Source organism: Megalops cyprinoides, chromosome 9 (assembly GCF_013368585.1).
Source record: "Megalops cyprinoides isolate fMegCyp1 chromosome 9, fMegCyp1.pri, whole genome shotgun sequence".
Taxonomy (NCBI): Eukaryota; Metazoa; Chordata; class Actinopteri; order Elopiformes; family Megalopidae; genus Megalops; species Megalops cyprinoides.
Genome location: NC_050591.1, coordinates 12,434,305 through 12,447,867, shown reverse-complemented (window position 1 = coordinate 12,447,867; position 13,563 = coordinate 12,434,305). Strand labels below are relative to the sequence as shown.

The 13,563-nt window shown below is 41.3% G+C and overlaps 1 protein-coding gene across 1 annotated transcript in view; it reads left to right on the top strand.

Moving 5' to 3' along the window:
• LOC118782926 (metastasis-associated protein MTA1-like) overlaps positions 1 to 13,563 on the top strand; it is a 46,480-nt gene that overhangs the window by 8,416 nt on the left and 24,501 nt on the right. Inside the window, exons 2-5 of the mRNA XM_036536550.1 lie at positions 5,445 to 5,512; positions 6,881 to 6,974; positions 10,653 to 10,779; positions 12,291 to 12,354. Of these exons, the coding sequence (XP_036392443.1) occupies positions 5,445 to 5,512; positions 6,881 to 6,974; positions 10,653 to 10,779; positions 12,291 to 12,354 (353 nt within the window). The remainder of the gene's footprint in view (positions 1 to 5,444; positions 5,513 to 6,880; positions 6,975 to 10,652; positions 10,780 to 12,290; positions 12,355 to 13,563) is intronic.

Here is a 13,563-nt window from a genome sequence, read left to right as displayed (position 1 = left end):
GTGTGTTTAAAGTGCTGAAATGCTCATAGATACGGCTACAGAAAGTCCCACTTTGTGGAACAGAAGGTTCCATTTATCTTTGGCAAGCACTTTGTGTGTGTGTGTGTGTGTTTTTTTTTTTATTTGCAACCGTTTTTTGGTTATGCTGGTACTTGCCTGCGCATAGATTCAATTCAAACCATCAGCCCAGGCAATTTCTGCCTGTGTGGCCTCACCCAAGGCTAACACCAGATGCAACATAGGAACAACAATGTGATATAAGTTATTCATTTTCAAGAGTTGAAATTCAAGAAAGATGCAGAATTGGGAGGAGTCTGTCTGTTCTCAGAAGCCTAGAAGTTCAACATTTTCAGCTTTTTGCATCACTGTGTACAAATGCGACTTTAAGATGTACCGGTATCAACGGATACCTTGGAATAGATTTTCAAATATTTTGTTGCTTAATAGCCTTGTACACGCCCACTCATAGCATTCTAGTGTTCCCTCAGGCTGCTGAAAGATGTGCACTGCCAAGCCATCCTCCTTTGGCGGTCCAAACCAAATTTTCCTAGGTGTTGTGAATACAGCTCACACCAGTTTAACTGACTAACTGCTAAGTTCATAGCAATGTGAAATTGCACATTAGATTGCCACTCCAGTTAGCTAGATAGCTTTCTACAGTGTTTCAGAACAGCATTGCTAAATATTTTAATTAATTTAAAACAAAACACAAAATAACTGTAGTATTCATGTTTGTGTCTTGGGCCAGGGGAAGTGTAGATATAAAAATACAGAAGGTTTGGGTAGAAATACACAAACAAATAAAAATAGAAATACAGAAATAAATGAGCAACATTCATTAATTGATTTATTTCTACATGTATCTGCAACATTTACATGTTAATTAATTTATGTGTGCATTCATTTTCACCATTTATGTATTTATTTATTTATATTTTTAAATAAGTCAGCTTTCATTCTCCATAGGAGAGAAGGGCCCGTTACTATCTTAAAGAGTGTTAGGCAAACATGGCACGTAAGGACAGTTGTTCAACTGCTCTGTATCTAAATTCAGAAATGAACGGCCCAAAGGGAATGGCACAGTGTTTAACCAATGGAGCAACATTTTGTGCGACCTGTCTGTTCGTGGTACCAGACAAACTGCTTGCATTGATACAATGCATGCTCGCTGTGGCAGTGTGCACAGCAGCGACTTCCTCCGATATTTTTGTGCGTCATTCAGTGTTAAATAAATGTAAAATAAACTGTATCATATTATATGAAATTGGGTTATAATTTTCTTTTTTTCCTGCCCACCCCCCCCCCCCCCCCCCACAACCCTCATTGGAGGACCTCTTTATTAATGCTTAAGAAGAAAGGCAATAAACAGGAACCTCCACCTATCCCTCCACCCAAATCCAATCTCTTCTCTAGTCACCGCTCTCCCCCTCCATGTACAAAACAAAACAAAAACATACATTTAAAAGCAAAAAGAATAAAAAACAGAAAGAAATACATTAATCAATACTTTTTTGATTTCCTTCTTTCGTTATGCCCTAGTCCCCTCCCTTTCACAGACCATCATTACCAATCCCCCTTACAGGCACACCATATTTCCTGTAGCTAATCACTTCTTTACTACTTGACATATTTTTGTGATCCACTTATGACGCCTTTTCCAGTTTGTGCTTATAAATTACACATTCCTTCTATTTTTTTGACAGTAAGTATACTTATACCCCATATCCATATCATGTATCAATATTCACACATACCTATGCGTGGATATGTTGTTCTTATTCCCAGCCTACTGCTGCTCTCAGTGCCTTGCATCTGTCCTTATATACAATTAGCCTACTGTTTTCCTGTGCCATGTAACCCTCAATTGTGCTGTGATGTTTTACAAGGAGTTTGAATCTCTCTGTCCTCAAAGCCTCCACAGATTTAAAAATACTTAAAAATAAAATTTTTCCCCAAAAGTATTATAATTTTAACTATCATTTGGGTGCCATTTCTTAGATTGGCCGACAGCACAGTGGGCAAATCTAGTGTAAACTGACTACAGTATGGAGACAATCGCCCCTGAACCCCTGTCCAGAACAGGGGTTCACAAAGGGGCAGTACCAAAATAAATGATCCACCGACTCAACCTCTTCTTGAATCTGCACGAGTGTGACTCTTCACTCTGCTTTGCATCCATGGGCTATACATTTTGCTAATATTTTAGCATTGCAACACTGAAGTGTAAGAGGTCTCTAGTTTGTTAGATAGACTGGGTCTTTATATTGGTCGTTGGTCTCTTGTTTTAATAATAGCAAAACTAAACCACCTTGTTGGGTCTCAGACAGTACACCCTTACCCTTTAATTATGAATAATTAAAACATGTAAGTAATGGTTCTTTAATTTGATCGTAAGAAGTCTGATACACCTCAACTGGGATGCTGTCAAGGCCAGGTGTTTTCCCAGGCTGAAATGATTTTATTGCCTGTCTGAGCTCATCTTTTGTAATTAGGCCTTCACAGGACTCTTTGTTTATTTGAAAGCTTTACATGATTTTTTGGCCTTTGCACTGAGCATCATTTAGTGGCAGTGGTGGAGACTGAAATGAAAACATTTCTGTAAAATATTTTTCTTCTTCTTTTAATATATCAGCTGGGGCCACAAGAGTTTCACCATTAGTTGTGATTAGTTTCTGTATATTCTTTTTAGATGTGTTTCTGTATTGAAGATTTAAAAAGAATTGGTTACATTTTCCCCCCTTCTCTATCCATTTTGCTTTATTTTTAAAATATGCATTACTTCATCTTTCTTGATTAAGTTCTTCAAGTTCATTCTGTTTTTCATCAAATTTATCTAACACATCTGTTGATATATTATCAGTGCCATCAATAATTAGTGTTAGCGTTTCAATCTCTTTTGTTAGTTTTTTTCTCTTTTGACCTAAACTGCTTTTGTTTAAAAGAAGAGTATTAGATTGTGTGGCCTCTATTATAATTTAATATAATTTACTTGCTGGCAGCAAAAAGAGGGAGCACTGAAATGTCTACACAAAACTGATTCAATCTACACCCTTTTGATATTTTCAGGGTATGTGTGTACATTGTTGGTATATCCTGAACTGCTCTGTGTGCCCCTTTCCTCCTTCCAAAAGATAAATTGTATCTAATATTGTATATAATGCAGTAAATTTCTCCCTTTTCTGTGTACATATAGTGTTCTTCAGGAGCGCCTACTGAATCATATTTGCTTGATTTGAGTCTGCCTTCTCTTGCCTTTCATGAATCTCCCATTTAGCACATGCTCCCACAGTTATTCACTGGAAATGGACATGTTGCCTTTAAGTGGATTACAGATGTTCCCAGGTGCACTATACATAGTACCGCTATGGCACACCCTTTGTCTAATCTACAATGCTGAAGAGCTGCCAAGTAGCACATCAGTTCAATCTTTGCTAATAATCAAAAAGCAGTGTTGCAATGCTTGCCTGTCAGTATTGTACTTGGATGAGATGGTTGAATCGGGATATAACTGAAGCTCACGTCTGCTGAGTGAATTATGAAAGAGGCCTTGCCGAAGGACCGAGCTTGCCTCTTCCTGCCTTTTGTCAGGCAGAACAATTGATGTTGCATAGCGTCTGACTGTCTGACTGGCCAGACAGGCCAGTCCATCGTGACCTGGCGATCACAGCGCTACTATCACCTGAAAGATCGGAACATTTGATGAAGGTGTCTGTTCTGTCCTCATGTCACAGTGAGGCTGGGTGTGTTAGTATGTTTCTCTTTGAATCTCTCTTTGTTTTGCCAACGAAAGGAGCTGGAATAGATTGGCTGGAACGGATCTCAAATACACTGTTGGATTAGAGAGAAAAATCATTTCAATTAAAAAAGTGATAAATATCATGTGTACAAATAAAACATTAAGTAATTAAATCCAAAGTATATTTCGGCAGGTAGGGCAATATTAAATGTCTTATAAAGTAATCTCTTCAGTATGCTTATTATATTAGATATATAAATGGCAATAATTTAAGCATTTGTAACACATGACATACACATTGACATACCTTACAAATATGCTCCTTATACTTTTCATTCATCATTTAACATGTGGTTAAAAGTGTGTGTTGCATGTGTTTTTTTTACATTTTAAGCGCATCATTGAGAATTGCATCAAACTTGCTCACACTTCGTATACAGTGACATAATACTACCTGATGTGATGCCAGTTGCACCAGCATTATGCTTTTGCATCAGAGCTTCCTTAAACAAGTATAAGGGATGAAATAATCTGAAGGAGAACTGGTTCATCTGGAATGGAAGGCTGTTGGCGAAATGGAAAATCCACATCTGTCCACCCTGTGTGGGCATGCTATGCATGTTTTGTTTGTGTTTGCCAGTGACATTGAAGGGTTTCTTGTCTAGCACCCACAGATGACCATAGAATGTGTCGGGTCTGCACAGTGGTCGGTGCACACTTCAACAAAGTCCTTTGACTGAATTGTTCTGAATAGCTGTAAAAACAGCTGCTTGATATGGGGAGTTACCACCCCTCTCGTTGTTAGTTTAGTACACCTTGTGCTATGACCAGGATTTTGTGGAGCACATGTTTTCAGCCACAGTCAGGCCTTCCCCTGTAGTGAGTATTAGAGAGGGTTTACCATCATCTGCCATGGTCTAGCACTCAGAAGGGAAAAGGGCCTCCAATATGTGGAACTGAGGTGGGCATACTGGACAAGTCAACCTTCTTTCTGTTTTTTACACCAGATAAAGGGTAACATCACAGATACACCAAAGCTTTATATCAAATTAGATTACATGACTAGTACTCCAGGGGTTTGGCTGCGTTTCCACCAAAACATCTGATGGTGGTCTGGAAACAGATGGCAGTGTGATGCCTGCAGAGCCAATCCCACTGAGACCAGTGGTTAGCACAGAGGGTTTGTGTTTTTGGATCAATGCTGCACAGACGCACTGATCTTTAAATCATGTGGATGGCTCATCCAGTTCTCTGAGCCCACTATATCCACAAAAAAAACAGTACATCTGCATAGCATTGATATAGATGTTACAGAAATTCAAGGTCTTGTATCTGCAAAGTCTTAATATGCTTTGGACTGGGCTGTGGTCACAGCATTATTTGTAGAGGTCAGGATAACAAGGTCCTTTCTGATTTTCCAAGTTTATCAATGAAAGCTTTTTTGGAGCTTTGATTTCCTTGTTTAATAGCACGGCATACTGTACGCTTTTTTTGGTTAATGCAGACCACTGAAGTTCTGACGTTTCCTTTTTAAACAAAAGGAGATGTGCTTTCCAGTGCATCATAACTCAAAAGCTCAAATTCTTACAGTTAATTCTACAGCTTGAAATAATTATTTGCACTGCTCCACTCATATCTGTTTGTCTGTTTATCCAAATGACAATAACCATAACTCAGCTCAATGTGTATACTCTCTTGTTTCTTTCAGATTATGTTTACTTTGAAAACTCCTCAAGCAATCCATATTCAGTGAGACGAATAGAGGAACTCAACAAGGTAAATGGCTTTTTGCTGTGGTGTGTTGCCCTTATTTTTCTTCGAGTGTACATAATCCACTGAACCGTGTAGAGGAGATCTAATATATCAGTGACTCTTCTTGGATGGATTTGTCTGAAAGTTCCACGGTTGCACAAAAGTTTTCTAATGGCTTGACTTTTGAAAGCACGCATTCATTGTAATGCTGTGTGTAATTAACAGAAAAGAACCAGTAACTAGTTATTCTCCTAGAAAAATCATGTCAGTGTCAATCCAGTCAATCCAATCAATGTCAATCCAGTGTAGTCAAAATATATATTTCACTTTCCATCAATATGCTGGAAAATGTAATTTCCTACATGTCGCCACATATGTATATTGATATATACATATAAGACAAGCGTGGTGTAGTGGTAAACAGCAAGACTCATAACCTACAGGCTGCTTCTTTGATTCCTAGGTGGGGACAGTGCTGTGTTGCTGTTGAGCAAGGACTTAACTCACGTTGCCTCAGTAAATGTGAGGTTGTATCCATGGATTACATGCAGAAATTGTGAGCTTTGTAAGGCTCTCTGGAAAAGAGAATCTCCAAATGAAAATATAGAACATAAAGTATGTGCGATACATACTTTGCATCATTGCTAAAGACATAAACTCACTGTGGTGAATTAGAAGCAGTACTTCTTGGTCTCGGTGGACATTCTACCTGCTGTTGCCACCCTTGCATTTATCGCACTTAAAGATTTTCAAATCAGGTGGCGTAACCCAAGCCAATAGCTTTGTCATGTTAAGTCAACAGAGGATGGATCAGGAGATGGATAACATCTCTTTGTCCAGCCAATGGATTGGTGGAGTTTTAATTGACAGGGATTGACCGCTGGGTGAGCCCTCCCGGCTTCGTGCCACCCGGTCCCAATCCGTGCATTAATCTTCATGTGAATCGGAATGGCGGCGCCCGCTCGCCAATGGTGTGCACAGACTTCCTGCGCCGCACGCCAAACCAGCCGCTGTCCTAGCGCAACAAAGGATGTGGCATATCAGCTGAAGTGCGCCAACCTTTCCCGAGGGCTGCGGGGTGTTGGAGTCAAATACGGGTGTCAGAACTGTTCCTGGGCAGTCTGTCATGTGCTGACTTTCAATACAACCACTGTTACTCTTACTTGCACTAGTCCTTTACTTAATGTGACTTTTTTAACATTCACACAAAGGTTTTTCACAACTGATGATTTGTTATACAAATTTGATTTGTGTCCAGTACTCCAGAAATGTTTCTGTCTGGTGCATTTTGGGAAATGAGTCACTGTAATTCTTTACTGCTGATTAGCTAATTAGGCTAATGAACTAATTAAGTAATTAATATAATAATTAAATTGCTTTTCCCTCTTGCAGACGGCCAATGGAAACGTGGAGGCCAAGGTGGTGTGCTTCTACAGGAGGAGGGACATTCCCAGCAATCTCATCGCTCTGGCCGACAAACATGCCAGTGAGTTCACCCCTCCTCTCACGCAGCCATGAGCACCTGTTCAGATGTGGCGCCCGGGCGAGCAGGAAAGAGGGGTCCGTGGCCGTGTCTCACACATTTTCGTGTTGTGGGGCAAGGGGGATCTGTAATAGGTCTGATTTCAGCCTTGGCTGAAGTCTGAATTACTTGACTGAAGTCATTGAATGGAAAAATGGAACAACTAGGATAACAGGTCAAATAAAATCCTACCCCCGCCCCACGCCACTAGTGTTAGGAGAAGAGAGAAGCAACAGGGATGCAGGTGTGGGGTGGGTTGGAGAGTAACGGCTAGCAAAGTACAGGAGGAGGAGAGACGCTTTGGCAGCTTGTATGGACAGGTCAAGACAAGGCTGAGTTTTAAGGTTGAGAGGGACCAGCTTTTGCCCAACTTAGTATTCATGGAAATTTTTAGACTGCATCCCTTTGAAAATGATTGCCGTTTTGCGGTTTTACGTCAGTTATGGAGGGACGCAGCTTGGACAACTCGAGGATGACATTCAGTGGAATTCATGAATGTTTGTTACTAGCTTATGACAGCTCCAATAAATTGGCACAGACCTACATGAACCTGCACCCCTAGCGTAAGTCTGTGACAGTTGGTGTCAGTCCTTGCCATATCTGACTTGAACAAGCATGTTTATGGTTGATATAGTAAGGGTTTTTTTTACAATCCCATGTAGCGCTTGCTACACAGACTACCTGAGTACACTTTCAATAATTAGTTACCTCGTAATTTGTTACAGCAGTTTCCTTCTTACGAATGTAGATTCCACCACATACTGACATCCTGCTTCAGTATGTGTGTTTGCCAGTAAAAATGCAGCCCAGTAGACACAAGACACAGGTATTCCTGTTGGCAGATCCGCCGCGTGGGAGTGCCCTGTAGCTCCCCGGGATACCGAATGGGCTGCTGCCAGTAATCCCCTTTCAGCTCAGATCTGCCGCCCAGGGTGGCCGGCGGCGTCCCAGCAGCATCTGCTAAGCTCCTCCCCTGCCGCCAACCCCCCCCCCCCTCCCCCCCAACCTCGCTTCGCAGCGCTTCAGCTGTTACCATCCTACACTCAAAGCCAGACAGAGCTCCCAGGTGGGACGCCGCAGACAAGCGAGGCTCTTAACCTGCGCGTTCTCAGCTGTGTAAACAGGCTCGCGGGCTCGGAGGTGCACATGGAAACGGGCACCCGGCGCATCGCTCCCAGTCAAGTAGGTGGGGCCACTCCTGCAGATCAAGCGCGACATCAGAAAGCAGAGGGCAGTCGGACCTCAGTCTTTTACAGAATATCGCCCGGGCTTTGTCCTGTTGTGGTCCTACAACGATTATATCATGATAATAGCTATCAGTGATAACATGCTTTTAGTTCAAAGCCTCATAGCAGGATTGGTAGTTATTAGACTGTGGTATTTTGAATGTGCAAATACATGTAAAAATAATGTTTTTTTGATTTTGAACACTTGATTTGAAAATGGCTTTGAATTTTGCCCGATTGTAAACTAGCAGGTTTTCTTTGAGATCCCCCCTTTGCCAAGCTGAGCTTTTCGTTCCAACTGGATCCTTAATTACTTTGTTAAATTAATTAGCTGCTTGATTGGTTCAGCCCTAGCTCTTGCTCTGAAAAGCCAGACTTAGGCAAAGACCCAGAGAAACTACTGGACAGAGCCCTCAAGGATCACATTTACCCGCAGCTGTTAACCAACGGTTTTTCATCCAAAACCAATTAGATGAATGTTACTGAAGGGTCTGGTGTTCTCACATATCTCTGTTCAGGACAAGGTTCAGTTGATTTTTCATCCTTGTTTCCATGTCTGAGGAAAAAAAATCATTCTGTCAAGCATGCACTTGTGATGGAAGCACACTCCACACACTGGGTGTTGCAAAACTGAAGAATCGCAGTTCTTGCGGTCCACAGCCTCCGGGCTAATTCTGAAAAATGTGTTTGTGTCAGCAGACAGAAACCAAAACCCAAAAACACTGGAATGCTTGCAGTGTTTGTGTCTGCCCTCGCTCTAAACGGAGGAGGGCGCCACTTTTGTCGACATGACTGTTAAAAAGGCAGGATGCAGGACGGGGCCACCCGTGGGCTGCTGTTTAACCCGGCCTAGCTGCCACGCCAGGCCCTGGCAAGGCCGGCACCCCGCGTTAGCTGCCGGGGTCATTTCGGCCCGCTGCCAGTGATGGGGTGCAGACGCTGTGTCAGAGTCTGCCTCCCAGCTGCAGACACTTTGTCAAACTGATTCAGCTTTCCCATGGCTGGGGAATGTTCTCCCTTGGCGTTTCCTGCCACTTTGAGTCCACCAACTCTTTGTGGGGACATGCCACCTTCCAGCACTTCCTGCCACTTCAAGTCGGTTCTGTGCCAGGTCTCCATTGTGCTCTAAACTTGAAGGAACGGAAGCGACTGGCTATATGGAAAACGCAGCGTGTGAGGACTGTGAACCAGCACTTTGTTAGGCCCTCCGTCCGTTCATGTTGCAGTGGCTTTGGAACCAGCTCATCTCACACAAACGCCACAGGAGTTGCATTTTCTGTTTCATGTTCAGACAGGGTAGTGCATTGGCAAAAAGCACAGTCCCCCATGAACCCTCTGCCGTGACAGGAAGGGGGAAAGACAGACACAGAGGGAGAGCGAGAATTCATTACATCATCACTGCAAACACTAGGTTACTCTCTCCCCTCATCACCCGACCTCCACTGTGATACACACTTTTTTCTCTCTTTTTCCTCTCTGTCCCTCCCTCCTTCCTACCCCCTACTATTGCTATCGTGGCACTCTTCCAGTGGAAGATGACAGAATTCCGAGTCACATGACTCCTACTGACCACATAATCAACTCTGTTTACTGCTTCACTTTCCAACATCCATATTATAAGAGCCAGCCATATTTAACCACCGGAAGGGGTACTTTCAGAATATTCTGTACGTTGGTTCTTCACCTGAAGTGGAAAAAAACAGACACTTACACAACCTGTCAGTTGAATAACATCACACCCACAACAGGTTCTGGATTTGTCATGGTTTTGTCAGGTGTCCAAACAAAATGTTGAATCGAAACATGTTCCAAACCAGGCATTTCAAAAGGTTTGTTACTTTGTCAGATTGAGTTGTAATGTAAAAATAGAACATTTTTTTTTTTACAGTGAATGGTTCCTTTAGTAAAACAGTGTTGTGCTAAACATAAGCCATGATTAGAATGTTCAAATGCAGGCCCCTTTCCAATGGTTTGATTTCCATCTACAAACTGGATAGCGCCTGGCACATAAATCAAGCTGTATGAGAGTCAGTGTTTGGGGACTGTGTAATAGAGTAATGGACTGCATTGAGTGTGTGAATGCCACTCTAGGGGGGCTGGTGTTACAGGGTGACTGTGTATGTGTGTGTGTGTGTGTGTGTGTGAGAGAGAGAGAGAAAGAGAACAAGGCGCTGCATGTAATTATTTGTGAAGTGTATGTATGTGGGTGACTGTGTGATGATGATAATGAAGATGATGGTGTATGTGAGATGATAACATATGTGTGTGTGGATAACAGTACTTAGGGACTGTGTGGTGTGTGTGAGAGAGAGAGAGAGAGAGAGAGAGAGAGAGAGTGGCAGTACACAGGGACTGTGTGTTATGATGTATATGTGTATGTGTACAGGGGGACTGTGAGGACTCTCTCTGATTACAGAGGACCTGGAAGAGGAGATGGAGGGGGAGAGCCTGCAGCAGCTGAGTGATAAACAGAGACACCAGCTGAAGCACAGAGAGCTCTTTCTGTCTCGACAGCTGGAGTCACTTCCCGCCACACACATACGGTAATGCACTGACCCCCTTCCCTATTATTTTCACTTAATATATCAATATATCAATTGTGCTCACCATTGTACACATGTAGTCATTTGTGGTTAGTTTGAAATAGAGGAGGAATAGAGGAAGGGGTCACATCTGGATAAGAGGACGAGGTTGTGGACCCCCTCATTTGGACGTCAAACAGGGAACAAGGGTGGAGATGGGGTGGAGAAGGATGCTGTACTGAAGCAGAAGTACACAAAAGTGACACAATTAGCAAGTGGGGTTTGGTCTGAAATCTCTCTTTTGGAACTTCAGTGGTGTATCATGCAGTAGCTTTCTTTGACTCTATTTCACATTGGAGAATATATAGTACTAGTAAAAAGTCTGTACACACTTTTTTTTATTGTTACTTTTTTTTCACACATTTTAGAATGATAGTAAAAACATCAAAACTATGAAATAACACATATGCAGTGACCAAAAACGTGTTATAATGTGTTAAAATGTTGTATCCATTATCTTAAATCTTATATTTTATTAAAATATTTTTTTAATTTTTTTTTTTTTTATTTTAAGAAAATATTGTTAAGAATATATATTTTTATATTTAAAATTTTTTGGAAGGAAATTTATACATAGACATCAACTTCACCATTTATATTTGTCTAATTAATTAAAAACTAATTTCAAGCCTTTAAGCACAAGCCTCTAGATGAAGTCTCTTTGAATGCGTGTTTCCCATTACCTTAATCAGATGTTTCCAAACTTTTGACTGGTACGGTACATGATAAGACAGAGTTCAAAGCACTAAAAGAAATGTCATTATTAGAAAGACAAAATGTCAAGTTAGAGGTAACTGCATTTTGCAACTGGTTTTGACCGTGACGCACACAGGCCCCCATTCACCAAGTCGGTGCATTTTCTCGAGCATCATTTTAGCGGCTGAATCTGTGCCAGTGAATGGAATTTTACATTGGCACCACACCCTGGCCACAGGCGCCGGGGATGAAGACTTGCATGTGACAAGATTCCTGTGATTTCTGTGCATACGTAAATAAGAACCGCAATAGAGCAGCTACGCCCCACATTATTAGGCACATAAAATGTTTGACGTTGTCAGTCAAGGCAAACTGAAAACAAGTGGTGGAGGTCCACCCTCTTTTCAAACACTTTTTGGTTTGTTTTATTTTGTTTACTTTTCCGTAACCTTATAAATAGTGTACCTGTGAATGAATCTGCGATTTTGAGAGCGGTGGGTGACCTTGCATTTGGCACAAAGTGTAAAGCATCACAATATACCCAAACTGTATCTGGGGGTAAACTGTAGAGGAAGCATGCAAACATATAACATCAGCATTACTCAGTCATTTGTGAAAAAGCAGGCGAAACCAGTTTTCACACGACTTCGAATGAGATGCGAGATCTGTTTTGTACTTTGTTGTCACAGTCTTTCTGTGCTCCAGAATTTGTTTCCCTTTTCAATACATAGCGTTGCACAACATTCCATCAATAACCACTGGGTTTGTCTCCATAGGGGAAAATGCTGTGTGACTCTGTTAAACGAGACGGAGGCCTTGTTCTCTTATCTGGAGAAAGAGGTATGTATACAGGTCTCCAGCCAGCACAAGCTGGTTGCAGCCGGTGAGGCCAGCAGCCAGACTAATAGTAACTATCATAACAAGGATAAGCCACTTCTGTTCTTGAGCGTTATCATTTCTCATCTCACAATTTCTCACGCATGAAGTACTTCCGCTTATCTCCCAAAGGATTTAATTTTGTTAGTTATTTGCTTCACCACGTTATAGTGAACTTCCATTTTAAAAACACTGACGATGTGCGTTACTCACGGGAGATGATTTCTGTTGATTAGTTCATTGCGTTGTTCATGAAAACCTTGACAGAATTGTTTTTATACATTCCATAAATATTTATGTATCCAGCCATAAAGAAGTGCTACTTTTGGAGCACGTCTGGAGAAGGTGTAATTGATCTCAGATGTACTAATATCCCATATTAAATTGTGTGGATACTGTTCATACACATGTCTTAATACATTTCTGACAGCAACATTTTGGCTTTCTGAGGACCAGGCTATTTTGTTTACTCTTCCAAAGCCTCAGTACACATGTTGGATCTGATATGTGTTTGGTATTTTCCAGAGAAAAAAAGATATTGATTCATTTTACTTACTAAGTTTTGAAAGACCATTGAATGGTTGCAATGGCATGAGTGTTCAGTAATGGATGAAGACTGAGTATCTTCTTCTCTTTCTCACACATGCACACATGCAATCACACACACCACACTGAGAGAACACTCCAGGAAACATAAACGACCATAAAACATATTTGGTCTTTCTGGCCAGTGGCCTCATATCAAAAGTATTGTGTGTTGAAATATCAATAAGACATGTAATATACATGTAACTTATATGTTCCTAAAATGTAAAATATTTTCAAAGGTGTTAATTACTGGTTGTTGGATATATAAAGTTTGGTAGTTCAGTTGTTCAATTGCTGTTTTGTTGTATGTTCCAAGCATTAAATTAATGAAAAACTATGAAGTAAAGGACATAACATTTTCTAAATATATGTTTTATGTATTTCATATTGTACATATAAACCCAATGGGATATTTTCTATTATCACATAGGGTTCACTGTCAAGCAGTAAAAAAATCTATCCCATGCCAAGAAGGCTTTGCCAAGGGGCAGATGTTAAGGAGGGAGAGAGAAATCAGGAAATCCCCAGGTTCTGCGTGTTCAGCGTTCAGGGCTCCTTGATCAAAGGCGCCGTCGCGGCCCCTCT